Source organism: Talpa occidentalis, unplaced genomic scaffold (assembly GCF_014898055.3).
Source record: "Talpa occidentalis isolate TD23 unplaced genomic scaffold, MPIMG_talOcc4v2.1 talOcc4.17, whole genome shotgun sequence".
Taxonomy (NCBI): Eukaryota; Metazoa; Chordata; class Mammalia; order Eulipotyphla; family Talpidae; genus Talpa; species Talpa occidentalis.
Window position 1 is genome coordinate 39,271,513 of NW_023601754.1, and position 22,718 is coordinate 39,294,230.

Genomic DNA, 22,718 nt, shown 5'->3' on the forward strand with positions numbered 1-22,718 from the left:
CAGCCTTCTCCAAATTAGAAAATAAGGTTTCCTGTAGGACACATTGTCCAGTTCAATCACTATTGAAGACCTTTCCTCAACATCGATTACAAACACAGCTGTTACTGACCAAAGGGAATCATCTCAGTTCGTTGAAAAAGGTCTGAGAAATTCAGCAGTGTCTGATATTTGGGAAAAAAACACCCACAAATACCCTTGGATTGAATTTGTCTTAGCACAGAACCAACAGAAACATACACATACACAGACATATACAAAAATATTTATAGCAGTATTTTTATTTTAACACAAAACTATAAAAAATACAAATATCCATCAAGAGGATAATAGCAGTATATTCTTAAAATGGAATAGTATACAGAAAGAAAATGAATACACTACTGCCACATGCAATAATGTATGAATCTTAAAATGCTGAGTGAAAGATAAAAGAATTCATGATGCATGAGAAAATATATATTAAGCTTAAAAACATGCAAAACCTACTTCTTGATGTTATATGCCCGGGAAGTGGTAGTCCTTGGGCAAATAACAACTAACTACTTTTTATTCCAGAGTGCAGTAAGAAATATAGTTCATAGTTTCTTTCACTTATGGAGGCCGATACTTATAGCCATTTTGTATCTTGACTATGCATGTATTATAAAATTTTAAAAACAAATTGAGTTAGCAGAAGCACTTGAAAACTTAAAAAATTAGCTTCACTGATGGAAAATGTTCAATATCAATGATCATACCCATTTTGTAAGCTAGTAAAAAGTACAGTCATGTGGTATGGTACATTAAATTAATAGTTGTTACATTTGTGGTTAAAGTATTGTATTAACAACATGTTAAAGCATGCTTTTTTTTTAGCTAAGGGTTTGCAATAACTTGGGAAGTTTCTTCAAGAAATTACATTTATTGCATTTCCGTATTTTCTCCCTTGTGAGATCTCTGATGAACAATGAGGTTTCTCTTGTAACTAAAGGACTTCCCACATTCATTACAAATGTAGGGCTTCTCCCCTGTGTGAGTTCTCTGATGTACAATGAGATTTGTCTTCTGGCGAAAGCACTTCCCACATTCATTACATTTATATGGTTTCTCTCCTGTGTGGGTCCTCTGATGGTGAATGAGATATGACTTCCTGCTAAAGGCTTTGCCACACTGAGGACATTCGTAGGATTTCTGCCCTGTATGTATTTTCTGATGTACAGTGAGCGTTGCCTTCTGGCGAAAGGACTTCCCACATTCATTACAAATATAGGGTTTCTCACCTGTATGAATTCTTTGATGCAAATTGAGGTTTGTCTTCTGACTGAAGGACTTGCCGCATTCGTTACATTCATAGGGTTTCTCCCCTGTGTGAGTTCTGTGATGATCAATGAGGTATGACTTCATTCTAAAGGCCTTCCCACAGTGAGGACATTCATAGGATTTTTCCCCAGTATGTGTTCTTTGATGTGCTACAAGGGTTGTCTTCTGGCGGAAAGACTTACCACATTCATTACAAATATAGGGTTTCTCCTCATTATGAGTTTTCTCGTGTAGAGCCAGCGTTGTCTTCTGGGAGAAGGACTTGCCACATTCATTACAAATATAGGGCTTTTCCCCCGTATGAGTTCTTTGATGTACAGTAAGGTTTGCCTTCTGGTGAAAGGACTTCCCACATTCTTTACAAACATAGGGTTTCTCTCCTGTATGGATTCTCTGATGGAGAGAGAGTGTGGTCTTTTGGCGGAAGGACTTCCCACAGTCATTACACTCATACGGTTTCTCTCCTGTGTGTGTTCTTTGATGACGAATAAGGTGTGACTTCAGTCTGAAGGCATTCCTACACTGTGGACACTCGTAGGATTTCTCCCCTGTATGTGTTCTCTGATGATCCGTGAGGGCTGTTTTTAGGCGGAAGGACTTCCCACATTCATTACAAACAAAGGGTTTCTCTCCTGTGTGAGTTCTTTGATGATCAATGAGGTATGACTTCCTTCGAAATGCATTTCCACATTGATGACACTGATAGGGTTTTTCCTCTGTGTGAATTCCCTGATGCAGAATCAACACTGACTTTCTGCAGAAGGATTTCCCACATTCCAAGCATGTATGTTTCTTTTCAATATTGGCTGCTCTTCTCCTTCTGTTATATTCAGGTGGGTTCTCCCTTCTGTAAGTTCTCGTATGTGTAATTAAGTCTCCTTTTTTAAGGAAGGCTTTCTCACAGTCATTATAGCCAAATGATTGTGTTGCAGTCTCCATCTTGTGATACTGTATAAGCAACTCATTCTGACTGAAAGTCCTGCTGTGTTGATTACGGGATTTGAGTCCAGGGTGCGCTGTCTCTGGCTTAGTAAATCCATTATACTCACCGAGTCTCTTCCTTGCAGGACTCAGATTGTTGATGATCAATTCTGAAACATTTTTAAAAATCTTTCCATGAGTGTCATATTCAGGAGGGAGATTTTTTGAGTTGATAGGATTTTTCCCTAAAGTAAATGCCTTTTCATACACATTATTGTTCTCCTTAATCAGTTTTTTGTGGTTGATGCATACAACTGGTCTGGAATACTTATCATGGTGTCCCTTGAATTTCACTAGAAAGTCTTCAGCTTTCCAAGTGTCTTCTAGAAAAGAAAACAACAGCAATTCGTGACTCTTCACATATTTGCTGTGGAAAGGAATTATCCAAGGGTCTAACATATGAGGTCAGGAAGACCTTGGACAAATTATTGCTTACCTGGAAAAAGGCACAGAACCTAAAGAAAAACTGGCATTCAGTGTAGGACAGGATGAAAAAAGCAGCAATGGACATGACTACTACCACTGTGCTTCACACCAGAACTTCAAATGAAAAGTGAAATGAACACAAAAAGCCGTGAAAAGACAAAGGATGATGGTGAAAGAGGAAGTGAATCTCTCAAGGGCATTAAGCTTTATGTAGAATGGAGAAGAATATTAGTAGAAAAGGTGTGCAGGGAAAATATTACAGGAAGGAATACTTTTTGGAGGACACAAATCAGAGCCTATACTTTTATATACTCATCTCAGGGCTGTGAAGTAAAACACTTCCAGTTGCTCTACTACCCGCTTCATGTAGCCATCGCTGGCTTATTAAGATAAGCATTAGTTAGTTTCCTACTGTTTAAAAAACCAATACTATCGTTTGAGCTCTAATCTTCCAAATAGCTGGAAATCAATTTCTCTTGTGAGGGGAGAGCTAGGAACAAGCTTTCAACAGAATCTTTGAAACAGACTAGGGTTATAATCACTGTTGTCTTCAGACTACTGTTACCATCAATTCTTTCAGAATTATTCAATAACAAAACTCTCATGACCATCTATTACAACTATTCCTCTTTTTCAGGCTTAAGGAAAGACTGATTAAAGTCTTTGCCCAATATAGTAATATTCCTTAACCCCAGTTTTTCATATGATGGTAAGAACAGTATATTTTAGAAACATTCACTTAGGTAACCTGGGTAAAATTGAGTCAGTGTTTTACCCAAATTGGGGACTGATTTCAGGAATGATGATCGGCCAGATAAAATGATCCATGAAATTTTAATTTTTTTTTTAATATTTTATTTATTTATTTATTTATTTATTTATTTATTTATTTATTTATTTATTTATACAAGCATTGGGTACAGTCAGAAGCGCGGGAGGGTGAGAGAATTCACCAGAGCCAGAGCAGGGAGCAGAGCAGGCAGAAGGACCGAAGTACACTGCTGAGGGGAGCAGTGGGCGGCAGGAGAGGTCTGCGCGCCATGTGGGACCCTCCTCCGGTGGCTGGGGAGCAGCCGGGGATTGAACCAGCGCCGCAGAGGCTGCGGGCAGCTTCGCAACCCAGCGCTCAACCGCTGCGCCACTGGCGAGGCCCGATCCATGAAATTTTAATGGCACAAATGTAAGTGTGAAATTATCTGGTCCAAAGCAATTCAGTTTTAAAATTAAGAGCTAGAATTGTGGTGAACATGAGCATTTGAGTCAATAGCACAGAAGGTCAGTGGTATTTATAGAAGAGGAAGAAAATGGAAAGCAATTAAGAGAAGAAACATCAACCAATAAATTCCTCTTTTAAGATTTAAGAATACAGGGCCTCCCCAGTGATGCAGTGGGTTGAGCACAGCGCTGTGAAGCTCTCCGCAGCTCCTGCAGCGCCTGTCAGATTCCCACATGGCCCGGCAGACCTCTCCTGTCTTGCCCGCTGCTCCCCTCAGCAGTGCTTTCTGTCCATCTGCCTCTTCTGCTCCCTGCTCTGTCTCTGGTGAAGCCTCTCACCCTCCTGTGCCTCTGACCTGTACCCCAGTTCTTGTATAAAAATAAATAAATCTTAAAAAAAAAAGATTTAAGACTACTTGCAAGAAATCTATCACAATGGCAAGGTATTAAGGGACGGAGAATGCCAGAAAAAGATACTAATCAAGAAAAGCACCTAAAGAAAGGTTCATTGGCCACTATGATTAGATGATGATAGGAGTGGTGACTGTCTTTGGTAACATCAAAACTATGAAAGAATATCATTTGTAGTAGTATGCGAAAGTTAAAGTTTTGCAGGCTTATTTCAAAGGTTTGGAGACTTTATTCATTTTAAGATTTATTTATGTATATATATAGTACTAGGGTACAGGCTAGAGATGTGGGGGATGAGAGGATTCACCAGAGACAGAGTGGGAAACAGGACAGGCAGAATGACTGAAATACACTGCTGAGGGGAGCATCGGGAGAATCAGGAGAGGTCTGCTGCACCATGTGGGTAGATCCCTGGCAGGCTGGGGATCGAACTCATGCTGCAGTGGCTGCGGATAGCTTTTTAGGTTGAGTCTTAACCCCTTGCGCCCCCAGGGCCCGGGAGGCCCAGGTTTAGAGACTTTAAAAGGACACACTCAATATATTTCCAAGGTGCCACCCACCATGTGGCCACTTTACAATTCATTTTCCATTATATTTCATCTAACTAAGAGTCAGAGACTCACCTAAGCAGGTATGACTTGTGAATGACGTCCATGGCTCTTCTCCTCGTTCCAGCTTCAGGATCACATCAGGCTTGGTCATGTGACATCCTGACATGCAAGATTTGGATTAAGTTGCTTGGGCCGCAACACATTTTTTTTTTTAATTTATTTTTGCATAGAAAAATTGGGGTAGGATTCACAAAAGACAGCGTGGGGAGCAGAACAGGAGGGTCTACTGAAATACACTGAGGGGAGCAGCGGGGGAGACAGGAGAGGTCTGCTGCGCCATGTGGGTCAGCTCCCTGACTTGGGATCTAACTGATCCCAAGCAGTAACAGCATTGAGACTTAACCCCTAGGGAGGTCCCTTAACCAGGGAAGTCCCTTCAGCATACTTCAAAAAATTAGTAAGGTCCATTTTCAGTATTGCAAATGAAGATATTCCTTTGTACACCAGTAAACTTAATACCATGCAAGATGCAAGATACAATGATCATGTCTGTACCCAAAAAAGAAGTCATTGCCTCTTGGCCCTAAATTAAATATCACACATGCTTTAGGCACTTTAAAAGGAAAGGCATACTACTGAAGGTTTCAAAGAGTGTCTTTCTTACCCACAGAAATGAGGTGGTAATAGTTTTCCAACATCACATCCATGTATAGCGTCTTCTGAGCTGGATCCAGGTGCTGCCACTCCTCCCGAGTGAAATCCACAGTCACATCTTTGAATGACACTGATCCCTGTAATGGGTCGAAATATAATCAAACAAGGACCTCCCTGGTGGTGCAAGGGGTTAAGCACTATGAAGCAATCCAAGGCTCTGCAGCACGAGTTCAATCCCCAGCCGGAGGGAGAAACCCACATGGCACAGCAGACCTCTCTTGTCTCACCTGCTGCTCCCCTCAGCAGTGTGTTTCAGTCAATCTCAACAATGTATTTCAGTCAATCTGCCTGTTCTGTTCCCCACTCTATCTCTGGTGAGTCCTCTCACCCCCACACCTCTGGCCTATACCCCAGCTCTTGTATGCATAAATAAATTAAAAAGAATATAGGGCCTCCCCGGTGGCGCAGCAGTTGAGCACTGGGTTGCAAAGCTGCCAGCAGCCTCTGTAGCGCTGGTTCAATCCCCAGCTGCTCCCCGGCCACTGGAGGAGGGTCCCACATGGCGCGCAGACCTCTACTGCTGCCCGCTGCTCCCCTCAGCAGTGTACTTCGGTCCTTCTGCCTGCTCTGCTCCCCGCTCTGGCTCTGATGAATTCTCTCACCCTCCCGCGCTTCTGCCTGTACCCAGTGCTTGTATAAATAAATAAATAAATCTTTAAAAAAAAAAAAAAAAAAAAGAAGAATATAATCAAACAAGTTAACTAGATACTGAGGGAAGAGCTCCGATCTAGTGACATTCATATGAAAACCTGTGAAGGAAGCCCTATCATTCCTCTTGTTTTATGATTGACATTTTTATAAAGAAAACAAAAGTCAAAGTAGAAGTACTTGACAGTGTATTTATTTAATAGCTAATCCTTAAAATCTTAACTGTGATGTCACTTTGAACCCCTAAACTGTTTTAGCTTACTGGGATGCCAGTAATGGAAGATCTGGCAAGGAATTTCAAAAATAAAGGATCAAAAAAAAAAAAAAAAAAAAAGCCAGTATAGCTGAAAATTATGATAACCCAAAGAAAATATTCACCGTATAGTTTCAACAGCAGACCAGAAATAGAAAAAGGAAGATTCTGTAACCTTGTAAACAGGGCAACATAAATTAAGCAATGTGACTAGAAAAATAAAATTAAAAAAAAAAAAAAAAAGAATCTGAAAACTAAAGAAATAATGGCCCAATACATGCAAACTTAGTAAAACTTTAACTTAAATAATTCAAAAGTCTTAATGAAACCTAAAAGGATAAAAAATTAAGAACACCACACCTTGTAAAATCCTAATCAAATGGCCAAAAACCAAAGCTATCAACCAAGATTTTATATTCAGCAAAAACAATCTATTAAAATAAAGGAGTTATTTTCTGATAAAATCTGAGAAAATTTATCACTGCAATCTGTGCCACCTAAAATATTAAATGAGGGCCTCTCTGATGGCACAGGTGGTTGGGCGCCACACTGTGAAGCTGTCCACAGTCTCTGCAGCGCAGCTTCTATCCCGGCCAGCCAGCGAGAATCCCACATGGCACAGCAGACCTCTCCTGTCTCGCCCACTGCTCCCCTCAGCAGTGTATTTTGTCAGCCTGCCTGTTCTGTTCCCTGCTCTGTCTCTGGTGAATCCTCTCACGCATCTGGCCTGTACCCCAGTTCTTGTATACATAAATAAATCTTTAAAAAATAAATAAAAAAATACTAAATGAGGTTATGCTATCAGATGGTAACTTAGGTCTTTAGGAAGGAATGAAGGGGATGAGAGAAGATCTGTATGCAAAAGACTATGAATTCTTTTCCCTTCCTTTAAAATAGACATTTTGTTGCATTGGCACAAAAAAAACCATAGACAAAATGTAAATAATAAGCAAAATTGTGTTTCAGTAAAACTTCATTTATGGATACTGAAACTTGAATTTCATAAAATTTGGGTTAGAAATTACATTTTTCAAATGAATTAAAAAACCCATTTATAACTCAGTCTGTACAAAAATAGGTAGCATGTCAGGTTGAATTTGGCTGGTGAGCTGCAGCCACTTGGTATAAAGTAAACATTCTAATACCATTTATTGCAATCATAGATATTACATAAATGACAAACATAAGCACAAATAAATGGAAATCTAATGTTACAAGACTGATACACTTTACCTTGAGTAATTATTGTTTCTAAGGAAATCATGATATATTACAGCTGTATTCTGTAATCCCTATTGCAACCAACAAAAAAATAATGCAAACAGATATAACTAATATATTTGACTGATGCACGAGTTTGATCCCTGGCCAGGGAGCTACCCACATGGCACAGCAGACCTCTCCTGTCGCGCCCGCTGCACCCTTCAGCAGTGTATTTCAGTCAGTCTGCCTGTTCTGTTCCCCACTCTGTCTCTTGTGAATCCTCTCACCCCCCGCACCTCTGGCCTGTACCCCAGCTCTTGTATCCATAAATAAATACTTTAAGAAAAAAAAAAAAACAAGATCAGTGATTCCCAGAGATTAGGGGAGAAGGGAAGAGGATGAGGTGAGCAGATGAAGCACAGTGAGTTTTTAGGGCAGTGAAACTATTTTATATAAGTCTACGATGGTGGATAGTCATTATACATTTGTCAACATCCAGAGAACATGCAACACCAAGAGTGAACCTTAATGTATATTATGGAAGTGATGGGATACAAGGAAGTGTCAGTGAGGTTCACTGATAGTAACAAATGGAAAACTTGGATGCAGGATTTTGGACAGTGGGGTAGGGGGTAGATGGGAACTCTGTGCTTTCTACTCAATTTTGCTATAAACCTAAAACTGCCCTTTAAAAAGACTTTATTTTTTTTTAAAAGATTCATTTATTTATGCATACAAGAGCTGGGGTACAGGCCAGAGATGTAGGGGGTGAGAGGCTCCACCAGAGACAGAGTGTGGAACAGAACAGGCAGACTGTCCAAAATACACTGCTGAGGGGAACAGTGGATGAGACAGGAGAGGTCTGTTGTGCCATGTGGGTTTCTGTCTGGCCAGCAGGGGAGTGAACTCGTGCTGCAGAGGCTGTGGATTGCTTCATAGTGGGATGCTTAACCCTCTGCTCCACCAGGGAGGCCCTGAATTGTTTTCTTAAACTGAACAAAAGCAACTTGAATGGGTGTGTGTGTAGGATTATGGCGACATTTTCAAGGATCATACACTATAGTGTAGATTTAAAAAGATACTTCGACAGAATAAAAAAACAAAACAGGTTAGGCAATCAGAAAAGAGCAAAATTACGACTTTCTTATATTAAATGTAAACACCTATACCCTCCAATAAAAAAGTTGAGATTATTATAACATAAAAAAATATAAGACTCAAATATATTCTGTCGATAAGGGACTTATTTTTTTTAACATTTATTTATTTATTTATACATACATACATACATATATACAAACATACATACATACAAGCATTGGGTACAGTCAGAAGCACGGGAGGGTGAGAGAATTCACCAGAGCCAGAGCGGGGAACAGAACAGGCAGACTGACGAAGTACATTGCTGAGGGGAGCAGTGGGCGGCAGGAGAGGTCTGTGCACCATGTGGGACCCTTGCCAGCGGTCAGGGTTCAAAATGGCGCTGCAGAGGCTGCAGGCAGCTTCACAGTCCAGCGCTCAACCACTGTACCACCAGGGGAGGCCCGATAAGGGACTCATTTTAAATACCATGGACACAAATATGCTAAACATAAAAGGATGGAAAAAGAGAGGCAAACCTCAAACACAAGAAAGCTAATGTGACTTTAGTAAAAATTAAAACATATTTCAAACTGAGGAGTATTACTATCATAGACAAAGGGGACATCTGATAATGATAAAAGAAACTGGAGAAAAACTAAAAGAACAGAAAGCACAGGAGAGAAATATGCCTTAAGTATCTGTGGCACATGCAAGTGGTGCTGTCTAATTGGAGACTGGATATAGTTTTGACACTCAGGACCAAGGTTTAGGATTAAATTATTTGAGCATCGCTGGAATAACGGGGTTATGATCAGGAACAGGAGACAGCGAAGACCAGAGAATCAATACAGTATCTGGGCAAGCCGGTATTTAAGAAGCCTGGATGGCCTCCCCAGGTGGCGCAGCAGCTGAGCACTGGGCTGCAAAGCTGCCCGCAGCCTCTGCAGCGCTGGTTCGATCCCCGGCCACCGGCGAGGGTCCTACATGGCGTGCAGACCTCTCCTGCCATGCCTGCTGCTCCTCTCAGCAGTGTATTTCATCAGTCTGCCTGTTCTTTTCCCCGCTCTGGCTGTGGTGAATCCTCTCACCCTCCCGTGCTTCTGACTGTACCTGGTGCTTGTATAAATAAACAAATAAATCTTTAAAAAAGAAAAAGATCTCTAAAAAAAAAAAAAAAAGAGGCCTTGATATAAAGATGAATTATTTGAAAGAACCAGGAGTGAGCAAAATATTTCAAGAATTTTACTGCTGGTTCAGTATGGCGGCCTAAGCACATACATTTACTTCTCTTGCATCTGAATACAAAATTAGAAAAAATATAAAAACAGAAATAAATTTATAACATTATTAGTAATACTGGGAGAGTGTTACTGGCAGGCCAATGTTCCAGAATTTGTCAACAGCTGTAAGAAAAACACAGACAGGAAAAATAAAGGAGTCGTAGTTCTTTTGCACAATCTGCCAAATATACCTCAAAGTCATGAGACAGAACTTCTTGCCAGTTACTAATAGCAATCCTTCAATTCTAGCTCCTGTTGAATCAGGCCTGTGGACATGTTAAAAGCTCTGATCTGTTATTATCTATACAAGACACGTGTCATTCACACAATACTATATATTCTCATTTAATTTGAAGAAATGCATTTTTGTTTCACTGGGAGAAGACAGAAGATGTGGAAAGATCTAACAATGTGTGAAGATATTAAATTTAAAAGGAGCACTTGTGGAAGGTAAAATTATTGGGTCAGTGGAGACTGTGGGGCAGGATGGGGGCTGCTTTCCTGAAGAGGAAGTAGGCAAAAAGGCAAATGCTCAACTATCCATTAAGAAAAAAAAAATTTTCCCCCACAAAGGACAGCAGAACCATTACCTTACCTGAGCCATGGTTTTGAAATTTGCAAAAGATGACTACTCTTTCTTCTGGCTCCTCTTTAGAAAAGGGTGGTTCCTAGAAGGCAAAGTTAAGAGGAAGTAACGGGATTGCACAGGCTTTACAGTCTCTTGGGGCTTAACACAATTAAAATGTGTGCATTTACCTAGCTTTGTCCCTTGTTCCCTCTGCACAGCCTATATAAATTCAGAGAAAAGAATGAGCTAGATGATGCTTATTAAATCACCCTCTAAAGCCAGAGATACAGGCTCCTCAGGCAACAGGTGAGGTTTTGGGCAGGCTCCTCTCTTCTCCAGCACCATCTTTTCTCTCCTAAGCAACCTACTCTATTTTTTTTTTTAAACATTTATTTATTTATTTATACAAGCAATGGGGTACAGGCCAGAGGCATGGGAGGGTGAGAGGATTCACCAGAGACAGAGCAGGGAACAGAACAGGCAGACTAACGAAATACACTGCTGAGGGGAGCAGTGGGCGGCAGGAGAGGTCTGCGCGCCATGTGGGACCTTCACCGGTGGCCAGGGATCAAACTGGTGCTACTGAGGATACAGGCAGCTTCGCAATCCAGCACTCAAGCACTGCGCCACCAGGGGAGGCCCTAAGCAACCTACTCTTAAGAAGTTCCTGCAGGGCCTCCCTGATGCCTAGGGGTTAAGTCTCAGTGGTATCACAGCTACACTGCAGCATGAGTTCCATCCCTGGCCAGGGAGCTGACCCACATGGCACAGCAGACTTATCCTGTCTCGCCCGCTGTTCCCCTCAGCAGTGTATTTCAGTCAATCTGCCTGTTCTGCTCCCCACTCTGTCTCTGGTGAATCCTCTCAACCCTCCACAAAAAGCTTTTAGTGCTTGCCTATCTTACAGGTATAACTTATTTTTAATTACGAGATAAGATAAGCTTTCATAAGTTTATAATCTTTAGTTTGTGTGTGAAGGGTTTCTTATACTTTTGTTTTTCTATTACGTTATCTTTTTTAGATTGATGTTAGGTCTTTTATTTATTTATTTATTGATTTATTTATTGATTTAACGATTTTATTTATTCATACAAGCCCCATCCCAGAGGCGTGGGAGGGTGAGAGGATTCACCAGACACAAAGCAGGGAGCAGAATAGGCTCCCGCTGCTGAGGGGTGCAGGGGATGAGACGGGAGAGGTCTGCCTCGCCATGTGGGTATCTCCCTGGCCCGTGCGCCAGAGGCTGTGGACAGCTTCACAGCGCTGTGCTCAATCCACTGTGCCACAAGGGAGGCCCCGTTAGATCTTTTTTAAAGGAAGGAAATTAAGCCTATATTTACCTAAAATATTTCAGTTTCTCATTTGACTGTTTTCCCTATGCAAAAATATACTAAATAAGTTACTGGGCCTTCAGATTTAGTATCCTCAGGTATTCAATAATCTGTATTTCCTTTACTCACCAAAACTGCCATTTTTATTCTTATACTTTATTTCCTTTATATGTTTCAGTAGATTTGGACTTTGTTAGTTCACTGATCTATTTAATTGCCATGATGACTGTAGTTACTATAATTTTGAAAATACATTTTATTGTCAGCTAGGGTTACTCACCTCCCCATTATTTCTGAGAACTTTACAAAGTCCAAAAATGTTGCTTAATGAACTGCATGAAATGTTAGGAAGTTATGACCCTTTTATCATGTTCAGTCTGTCTCTTTATTCATCTTTAATTTTTGAGTCCCTTAGGAACGTTCTGATTTTTTATTTTTATTTATTTATGCATACAAGAACTGGGGTGCAGGCCAGAGGGGTGTGTGTGGGAGGAAGGAGTGAGAGGATTCACCAGAGACTGAGTGCTGATGGCTCAATAGTGCTGAGACTTAACCCCTTTGTGCCACCAGGGTTCATGCACACAAACCACTTGAAAGAACAGACAAACGCAGTTACAGCATCTTCCCTCACACAATCACCATCCCACAGGCACACGTTATCCACGATCTCTGACCCAAAACATACTTACACACAAAGTAGCAAAATCTGACTCAATAACCACTCAGTGCCGCCTCTGCAAAGTGGCTACAGTCTCAAAACGAAACGACTCGCACGAAATTTAAAATTCAGGCGCACGCGGAGACCCTATCACTTTCCGAAACAGTTTCCCCCCGTCAGCCGGCGACACACCCGAGGGCCGGTACAGAAAGACACACGAGCTGAACACGCCGCGTCCCAGGCCGCGCGCCCCGAGCTGGGGCTCCTGCGGGCGGTGGGGGCGGACCCCACAAACCCGCGCCTCGGCCGAGCTCATACCCGCCCAGGGCGTGCAGCTCCCTCCTCGGCGCCTGCGGCCCCGGCCCGCGAGCCCTCCCGGCGCCCCCCGGCGCTCCCCGGCCGATCTCCGCTCCGCCAGTGGCGGCCCCGGCGCCGGGTCCCCGCCTCTCCTGGGCTCTCGCCTCCCCCTCGCCGTCTCCGCGATCCGGGCTCCCGCTCTTCTCCCCGGCCCTCCCCGCCCAGGCTCCCGGTCCTCCCGCGCTTTCCCCATGTCAGGTTCCCGCTCCCTCCCCGGCTCTCCCGCCACGGGTCCCGCCGCCGCCCGCCTCCGCGGCGCCCCTGGACCCGCCAGTCTCACCTCCGGCCAGTGGCCAGCCGTCTGCGCCTGCGCACTGGCGCGCGGGGCGCACTTCCCAAGGGTCTTCGCGGCCGCGGCCCCGGGGCTCGCGCGCCCCTGACATCCGGGCTTTCCCGGCCTTGAACTACATTTCCCATCGCCCCGCGGCCCCTGAGGAGCCATCCCGGCGTCGGCTTCGTTTATTTCCCCTCGGAAATCCTCGAAGTCGTCGCTCTCGAGTGGTACCCCGGTTCTGGGCTCGGGCTGGGCGTGTGGAGCCCAGAACTCAGGCCCGTGCGCGCGAGCGCTCGTGGCCAGGACAGGTGCGTGACTGTACTTCAGCACCCCAGCTCCACGCCGTGCTGGGTGTGTGACACTCGGGGTGCGAGACCCCCTGTCTTGTGTGCCGTTACCTGGTGCCTGAGAAGCAGCTTTGACTCTGTGGGCTGTGCCGGAGTCGGTGTGTCGCCGCGCACAGCCTCATTTTGGCAGTTCTGGGCCTCACGGCGGCACTGAGGGGCCCGTGGAAGATCTGCCTGGGAGTTCGGGTTCAGCTGTGCCTGGAGGACCCCGTTGTTCACCGGAGTCGCCCTGCACCGCGCGTGGCCTGAGCTGACTCGTGAGGGCACCTCCACGCCCCATCTCGGCCTCGTGCTGAACACTGAGCAGGAGCCAGGGGAGTGGGTGTCGCCTGCCTAGGGGCCAATTTTAGGTTCTGTCCTTACTTAGGACTGTACCTCTGAGGCTCCATGCTGAGGCTTTTTCCCTTCTTTATAGCGATGGACCCCGGCTGCGGAGAAGAGGTCACCAAAGTGGGAATCAAGATACTAAGTGGTAGAAAAGTTTGCATGCAAGCAGAAATGCACAAACTGATTTTTGGAATAAGGATTTAGGGTTGGAAGTGTCCCTTAGGGACATTTTTAGGGAGACACAAAGAGGAGAGTCTGGGAGTAGGGCTCCTTCCCCAGGGGATCTCCCTTGGAATGAGGTGAAGCTCCATGTTTCAGCACCACATCCTTCCCAAAGCCTCTCTCCAGGAAACTTGCTGTGATCCCTTCAGTCCTGGAGATCTGTGACCTTGGTCTTTCCCTTGGCTACTAAGAAGGGCTAGCAGTATTCCCATCTGTCCTGCTTCCATCTGAGTGTGTGTAGATGATGGGAGCTTGTGTATTGCACAAGCTGTCTTCCAATTTAGGCAGGCAGTGCTCCGAGGTCAGGTGCCTCAAGATTCTCTGCCTCCCCTCACCACCTCCTCCACTTTTAATGCAGTCTCTGAGAGAGGAGCCCTGAGCAAAGGAAAACATCACGGAGCATGTCCTAAGCTGCTCTTTTTCGGACACTTAGTATGTACTTTTAAAATTTATTTCTAAAGATGTATTTATTTATTTGTTTGTTTTGTTTTGTTTTGTTTTGTTTGTGTGGGACCCTCGCCTGCGGTCAGGGAACGAACCGGCGCTGCAGAGGCTGCGGGCAGCCTCGCAGCCCAGCGCTCAACCACTGCGCCACCAGGGGAGGCCCAAGATGTATTTATTTTTTGCATACAAGATCTGGGGTGTAAGGCAGAGGTATGAGGGGTGAGAGGATTCACCAGAGACAGAGTAGGGAACAGAACAGGCAGATTGACTGAAATACACTGCTGAGGGGAACAGAGGGAGAGTCAGGAGAGGTCTTTTGCACCAGGTGGGTTGTTCTCTGGCCTGGGATCAAACTTATCCTGTAATGGCTGGCAATAGCTTGATAACCACAAATTCCATAAAGCTGATCCCTATCTGTGAAATAGGAAATTATAGGAGGAGCCATAGACATAGCGACACATGTGGATGATGGTTATGGATATTTGGGAACTCAGGCTGAAGGGACCTCTGTTCTCTCCACTGGCCTCTGAGAAGAAAGATTCTCAAACAACATCCCTAAGTTCTGACTCCTCACATCAGCTACATTTCTTTTTGTAATGGCTTCCCTTTCCTGGAATCTGTCTACTCACTGCTGTCTCCACCATCTAAGGATGTCTCCTTCCTACCATGAGGACATCACATCTGGCTCAGAGATAAAATGTCCTATACACAGTTGCCCCTTGAACAATGCAGGGGGTTAGAGGCACCCACCTCTGCACAGTCAAAATCTAAGTATAATTTATATTCAGCCGTCTGAGAGTTCTGTACCCCAAGAATCAACAAACAATATCTGTGGTCGGTTGATCCTAGGAATGTGGAACCCTAGGATAGAAAACATTCATGTGTTGCCCTCCCTGGTGGCGCAAGGGGTTATGCACAGCACTGTGAAGCTATATACAGCCTCTGCAGCATGAGTTCAATCCCCTGCTGGCCAGGGAGCTACCACATGGTGCAGCAGCCCTCTCCTGTCTCACCCGCTGCTCCCCTCACCAGTGTATTTTAGTAGATCGCCTGTTCTGCTCCCCACTCTGTCTGTAGTGAATCCTCTCATGCCTTGCCCCTCTGGCTTGTACCCAGTTCTTGTATGCATAAATAAATCTTAAAAAAAAACAAAACAAAACAGAAAACATCCACATGTAGGTGGATCTATGCAGCTCAAGCCATGCTGTTCAAGGTTTAGTGTACAGGAAAAGAAATGGGACTCAGCTCTGCTGTGGTGATGTCAATCAGGGCAGAGGAAGAGGAAAATCAGGTCACCTTAGGTGTCAAGAAAATGAAGCCTCACTATTAAGAAGATGTAAGTGACAAATTAGTTCTTCAAAGTCTCCCTAGAGATTCATAGAAGGAAAATATTGCAGATTACAAACAATGAGAGAAATTGTTCTTTTTTTTTTTTTTTAATGTTTTAAAAGGACATCTCCGGGCCTCCCCGGTGGCGCAGCGGTTGAGCGCTGGGTTGCGAAGCTGCCCGCAGCCTCTGCAGCGCCGGTTCGATCCCCGGCTGCTCCCCGGCCACCGGAGGAGGGTCCCACATGGCGCGCAGACCTCTCCTGCCGCCCGCTGCTCTCCTCAGCAGTGTGCTTCGGTCCTTCTGCCTGCTCTGCTCCCCGCTCTGGCTCTGGTGAATTCTCTCACCCTCCCGCGCTTCTGACTGTACCCAGTGCTTGTATAAATAAATAAATAAATCTTTAAAAAAAAAAAAAAAAAAAAAGGACATCTCCGCCCCTGCCAATATAGCCACTTTGTTCATAGGCCCAGTGAGCAATGACAGAGGTGACTGAGGAAAGCAGCTGTCCACTGAACAGGTCCTCCTACCCATTTTATTAAAATTCTCTGGTGGGCATTCACGTGGGGCACAACTGTCTTCCCTTTTGCTCATTCAGAGGTTCAAGTCCATGACTGTCCAGTCAATCTATTAGCCTCAGCACATGAATTGGTATATTAATGCATATCTGGTCACTTCTTCCAAGTAAAAGTAACAACCAGGTACACCACTCAGAGTTCTGCCCAGTAGGACTACTGGTACCTCAGGGGCCTGTTCAGGCCACTTCTATTTGATGGAGTGCTGCAGTGCAATCCAACTTGATGGTTTGACGAGTCAGCACCCAATTCATGATGAGCCGCTCAGGTCAGATGGTAACTGTGTGGCCCATGGTTACGTGTTCATTCTCGAAGAAGGCCCAGTAGCAGACCAAAAGAAGAGCCCTCTTCAAAAGACAAGTAGTTAGGGCCTCCCTGATGGTGCAAGGGTTGAATACAGCGCTATCAAACTACTGCCAGCCACTGGCAGCACAAGTTCCATCCCCAGCCCAGCCAGGGAGCTGACCCACATGGCACAGCAGACCCCCTCCTGTCTCTCCCACTGCTCCCTTCAGCAGTGTATTTCAGTCAATCTGCCTGTTCTGCTCCCCACTGTTTCTGGTGAGTCCTCTCACCCCCTGCACCTCTGGCCTCCACCCCAGCTCTTGTATGCATAAGTAAAATAAATCTTTAAAAAAAGAAGAGTAGTTATCTGCAGAGCATGGTAGGGCTTTGCTTTAAATTCCTAAGGTCCTGCACTGTGATTCATCTATAGGGGATGCCAAAGACTCCAGAAGCATCCCTGCACGCCACTGATACTTCAAGCACATTGGATTTTCTGGATTATATGCCCCAAGTGGCAAAGCAGCTTGCAAGGTAGTAGGGACCTGTTGTAGACATGCAGAGCCGTCTCTTGTTCTGGAATCTACTCAAAACTAGCAGCTTTTTGGGTCACTCATTAAGTGTGTTGTGATAACACACCAGAATGTTGCCTTCAAAATCCAGAGTCCCAGTAGGCTTGTGCCACTTTTTTGGCTGTGGGACTGGCCAAATGCAACAACTTATCCTTTACCTTTATAAGAGGTAGGGCAACAAACCCCATAGGACTGGATCCCGAGAAATTTCACTTGGGTACAAGGCCCTGAAGTCTGTGTGACACACAAATGTTTTCCTGGTAAGTCTAGAGTAGCCACTTCTTGATCACTAAATCCCATCACCATAATGTTGTCAATGTAACAGACTGATGTGCTATCTTGTGGACAGGAAAGTAATCAAAACCCCTATGAACTAAATTATGACTTTGGTTGAGGAGTTGCTATGTCCCTGGGGTATATAAATGGTCTTGTCAGCTGAAAGCAAAGTATGTTTAATAATAGGGATGGGGGTGGGGGGAAATTTGCCGGTCAGTTGTTGCAGATCAGGTACCAGGGGATAGATAGATTAATGTGGTTAAACAATGAAACCCCATCTGGTACATCGCAACCAGCTTAAATTTATGTTAATCTGTTATAGGACAGGGAGAGGGGCAGCCCAAACCCCGCAAACCTGCCTATTCTAAATGGGTTCGGCCATCCGCCGCATCAACACAAAACACATGAGAGTAATGGGAAGGATCTTTAATAAAACTAGGAAACAATACAGGAAAGGCAAAGAGTCTAGTTTCTAAATGAAGCACCCAAAGTTACCCGTCCCCTCGTGGGTAAAAGTCCATCCATATGGGATCGGCCCAGAACAAGGCCCCAAAGCCTGCTACAAGTCTAAAGCATCTTCCAGTGGGGACCCACAGAAAAGGGTCACAAACAACCGGACAAGCCCGGAAGGAAAAGAGCAAAATCAACATCAAGATAAAAGCTGCCATGGTCACCTCTCCACGGGTCTCACCCACATCTGTGTCACCCAGTCCACGACCAAAAGACAAGCTCAGTTTCTTCACGTGTCTCTAGGCTCCATGCACCTCCCTCCTCCAGGTCTCCTGGCTCCATCCTGCTTCCTTCCTCAGTCTCTTCTGCAGCTTCTCCTCTTCCTGCTCAGCTCCACCCTCCCTTGGGTGGGGCAGGGAACCTCCCCCTTTCCTGGGGACCACCCTGTTGCAATCCCCCCTTTTAATTTTTATTCCACCATATCTATGGTGGCACAGATCTCAGGGTGTAGTCTTAGGAGACAGTCTTTTTTTAGGGTTACAATGTGTGTAAGAGAAGCAACAATTAGTCAGCAGCATTGTCTATGAATGTCCAGTATGACAGTTTTCCATTCTGAAAAATAGTCCATTATACCAGCCAAAAGAAAAAAAAATTGGAGCGTTAGCTAAAACAAGACAGAAAATATATCAAAATCACAGGGAAAAAATGTTAAAATGGTTCAACTTACGCAAAAACGAATTCTCTCAACCTTGATCCCAAACTTTAACAGCATAGCAAAAGTTTGCAAATTAAATCTACTTTTAAACCATTTTTCCTATTTTTGCATAAAATCACAGGGCAGAAATAACTAACAGCAATTTTTAGCTGGCTTTGTTGAAATACTCCATATAGGATCAGAGTGAACCATTGGCATCCAGTAGATGTAGGCTTTAGGTACAAAGTTGGTCTTATCAGACTCCACCTGGGCTTTCCTCTTCTCGAGGGTGCCAAGGCATTTTCGTTGGCCGGGTTGTCCAGTCCTGCCAATGGAGGCAAGCTTCCTCACCTTCTTTGGAGGTCTCTGGAACCCTACAAACAAGGCAAACAGGTTCTCTTCTTCTTGGTTCAGCTCTTTTTCAACTTTCTGGAAGAACTCCACACAAAGCCACACAATCAAACTCGCGTCCAATTTTTTTGTTAAAACAGATAAAATCCCTATGGAAGTTATGCAAAAACAGACTCTAAGATAAGTAGCAAAAATTACTACCTCTATTTGTATGCTGTGTTGGTATTAAGGGGAGAGAAAATGTGACGAGTTAGCTTTGCTGGAAAAAAAATTGCAACCTTGCTGCAGATTCTGGTTACTCAAAACAAAACAAAACAAAAAAAACTTTGTGGATTCAGGACAAAATGCATGAAAAAATTACAAAGAAAACTTGTAAATGTCAGGTGTATTTCCAGGTCTATTCAGTCCCTTGTAGGAAAGTTTTTACTCTAAAAAGTTCCATCAATAGGAATCTGTTGAGACCTTTTCTCCCTATATTTTCAGAAACAATTCCTGTAGATATTAAACAATTGAAGTATACAATATTACAAGGTGACAATCTACATACATACCAGATACTGAGAGGTTTTTTGTATACACATTTTAGAAAACTACTGTTAACATTTTTGTACATACCAAAGTTTTACCATTTTCCCAAGTGACAATGCTTCCCTTCCAGTTTTACTTCATTAGGTAAAAGCCAAATAGAACAAATTCATCTAATGCCTTCCCAGGAGGAAAGGGAGAAACTTTGTGGAGTGTCTCAGGAGCTCTACTGAGGTTCCACAAAATTTCCTTGCATCAGTCAAATGACAGGCTACCAAATTTGTACTTGAATTTAGATTTCTGGGAAGCTTTGCTATAAATATCAGAAAATTAGCAGAAACAACAATATTCAATCTCTATGAAGGCACCGGCTTAATTCAGTAGCACAATGTTGACAATCAAACCATAACTTTTTTATTTTTATCATAACTGGAGACTTTTTTTTTTCAACGTCTATGGGCACCATGTATACCAATTTGTTGATCACTGGAGGTCAAGACAGACACAAGGACATACAGACATACAACGTATAGACAAAGACAGTTTTTTTTTTTTAGTTATGCCACGTAGAATATGTTATGTAACTGCAGTTTTACTCCATAGGCTCAGAAAAAAAATATCAAAGTCCAAAAAAAATGTGGAGTGTTGCTGGCAGAAAAATTTCCAGTTGTCATCCTGCAAACCTAAGACTTTGGAAATAGGAAGGAAAAGTTTTATTAATCACAAGAGTTCCATGACCTTGTTTATCACCTTAGGGTTTTCAGTGTTGAAGACTTTTTATTAGAAGTCAATCCTGGGGTATTCTGTACAGCAACTGAAAGAATAAAAGTAACAGTTAACTTTTAAGCAAAAGGAGTCATCTCTTGTTAGCCACCAAGCAGGCACTCCTTGGGTTTCCTGGAATAGAACCCGAAAAAGCAAAATCAAAATATCAGTAATTAACTTTCAATTAAAAGGAGTCATCTCCTTCTGTTAGCCACTCTGGGACAGAAGCTGAAAGAGCAGATTAAACATCTAAGCACAAATTACACCTCCCCCACACTAGGGAGGGACAACAACAACACAGGTATGAAAACCTGGTATAGTTACATGATGCACCCTAAAGAGTGCTTTCCATAACAGACCTTCCTCAGTAGGAAGCAGAAACTTAGAATCTTGTCTTACACCAGCAATTGAACAAATCCAGGATTCAAAATGGCAAACATGCCCAAAACAAATTGTGTAGACAAAATTCACAGCAGCAAATCCTTTCAGACTCAGACAAAGTCTTGTTAATTTTTCTGATCCAGACTTTGCAAAAATTCAAGTTATCTCCAAGAATCCATCAAGGATACCAGCAATTACCAGTTACTGCTTAAGGCTACTCTTTCCTTAACACCCAGGCATACATTTGCTAATTTAAACACCACTGCTTCACAATTGGCTGGCAAAATGCATCAGGCAAAGAGCAGGAAGTAGCCAAAGACAAAGCTACATACCACTGAAGAAACATTATTGCCTTTAGAAATGCTAATGAGACAGCAGAGATTACAAAAAGAAAGAAAAAAAAGTTCCAAAGTCCTAGCAACAAGAACCTCTGAATTTTACAAGAGCATGCCAAGTGGCCTCAGACACCATCTTTGATCTGGCCACATGGTCCAATGTACTGCCTAATCTTTTGAGTAAAACTGGCACAGAAAAAATTTCCACAAATTAAAATCTCTTAGCAAGTCACTACAAACAAATTACACACAAACACACAGAATCTTCACAAAGCCCAAGCCAGTTTTTCAACAGCAAATCGACATATGAAACAAACACACTAGAGAAACCAAAAATCACATTTGCGCTTATGGTAGCTAGTGCCATAGGGAAGCCCAATTTCCCCATGGGGCTGACTAACCACGGATGGCTCTGTCCTAAATCATGTTGGACGCCAAATCTGTGCACCTCCCTCCTCCAGGTCTCCTGGCTCCATCCTGCTTCCTTCCTCAGTCTCTTCTGCAGCTTCTCCTCTTCCTGCTCAGCTCCACCCTCCCTTGGGTGGGGCAGGGAACCTCCCCCTTTCCTGGGGACCACCCTGTTGCAAATCCACTTGCACAGCTCCCAGGCTAGAAGCCGCTCACCCAGTTCCTGGGATCTGTGATCATCCACCTGGGTCTCTGCTGCTCCCAACTAAGACCGGCTTCCTCCCTCTGGCGCGGCAGCACGCCCACACCACAGCCAAAGACACCCGCCAGTCCTAGGTGGACCCAGGACCTACAGCCTCTGGCAGAACGATCTCTCCGGGAAGCCGGGCCTCTCCCCCGCGCTACCCATCCCTTTGCACCCCACTCCCGGGCACCACGTGTAGCCGAGCTCGCAGGCGGCACAGCTACTCTCTCGACCCGGCTTAACACCCTTTTCACACACAAAATTTCACACCCTCCCAGCCGGGGTGAGACTCGCAGGATACACACCCGCCCTACAACCTCAGAAGGGCGGATCCCCCCGCGCGGGACAGCAGTTCTCTTAAGACATCAAGGGCGCGGGTCGCCTTCGCAGGGGGAGGGGCGCCCGTGGTTATAGAAGGAAACTTCAGCACAGGACTCTGAGATCCGGAATCCAGACCGAAAACCCGTGTTGGAGCCTTGGAAGCGGAGGTTGTGCGGGCACGCCGGCCCGAGCCAAATTGCGCATGCGCAGCCCCACGCCCGGCGGAAGGCGTCGCGGGCTCCGCGCCCCCGGGCTCTTTCCCCTCGGACGCCGGACCGCGTTTCTCAGAGGACAAAGCTGCCCACAGCGACTTCCGGTAGGGACGTCGGCAGGATGGCCAGTGGCACGGGCTGATGAGGTGGCCCCGGGGCCAGCGGGGAGGCAGGGTTCGGCGTGCCTCCTGGGACAGCACGTCAACCCGTGGACCAGCGCGCTTCCCGAGGGTGCTGGAGGTGAGGAGCCCCGGAGCCCCAGGGTGCGCGGGGCGGGGGCCCGAGTTGCTAGGCCTCTGGGGCGGGGGCCGCCGAGGAAGAGGCCATTGTAACCTGAGTGCGCCTCTGTAACTCGGGTTGTCTCCAGGCGGTGCATGTGGCTTTGTTGTGACAGCGACGGGATCGTGCTTT

The 22,718-nt window shown here is 44.7% G+C and overlaps 2 protein-coding genes across 10 annotated transcripts in view; one reads left to right on the top strand and one right to left on the bottom strand.

Annotated features, from left to right (window-relative positions):
- Window positions 1-22,718, top strand: part of ZNF461 (zinc finger protein 461) — a 40,528-nt gene that overhangs the window by 4,902 nt on the left and 12,908 nt on the right. For 2 of the 4 annotated variants that reach the window (XM_054697112.1, XM_037517928.2), the window contains exon 1: window positions 22,362-22,547. The exons of 1 other annotated variant lie outside the window; for it this stretch is intronic. The gene's annotated coding sequence lies outside the window, so the exon portion shown is untranslated. Of the gene's footprint in view, window positions 1-22,361; window positions 22,548-22,718 lie in introns of those variants that run through there. One more of the 4 variants, XM_054697113.1, reaches the window with a different exon arrangement.
- Window positions 268-13,669, bottom strand: ZNF567 (zinc finger protein 567). Of its 6 annotated transcripts, XM_054697104.1 has the most exons (6): window positions 12,653-12,857; window positions 10,821-10,851; window positions 10,660-10,732; window positions 5,548-5,674; window positions 4,956-5,042; window positions 268-2,603 (listed from the first exon to the last, which is right to left on the bottom strand). In XM_054697104.1, the coding sequence occupies exons 3-6, from the start codon at window positions 10,666-10,668 to the stop codon at window positions 901-903; spliced, it is 1,926 nt and encodes a 641-aa protein (XP_054553079.1). In that variant the 5' UTR covers window positions 10,669-10,732; window positions 10,821-10,851; window positions 12,653-12,857; the 3' UTR covers window positions 268-900. The 6 variants fall into 6 exon arrangements, with proteins under 6 accessions (XP_054553079.1, XP_054553081.1, XP_037373800.1 ...); XM_054697106.1 differs by lacking the exons at window positions 10,821-10,851; window positions 12,653-12,857 and adding an exon at window positions 13,651-13,669; XM_037517903.1 differs by lacking the exons at window positions 10,821-10,851; window positions 12,653-12,857 and adding an exon at window positions 13,259-13,290.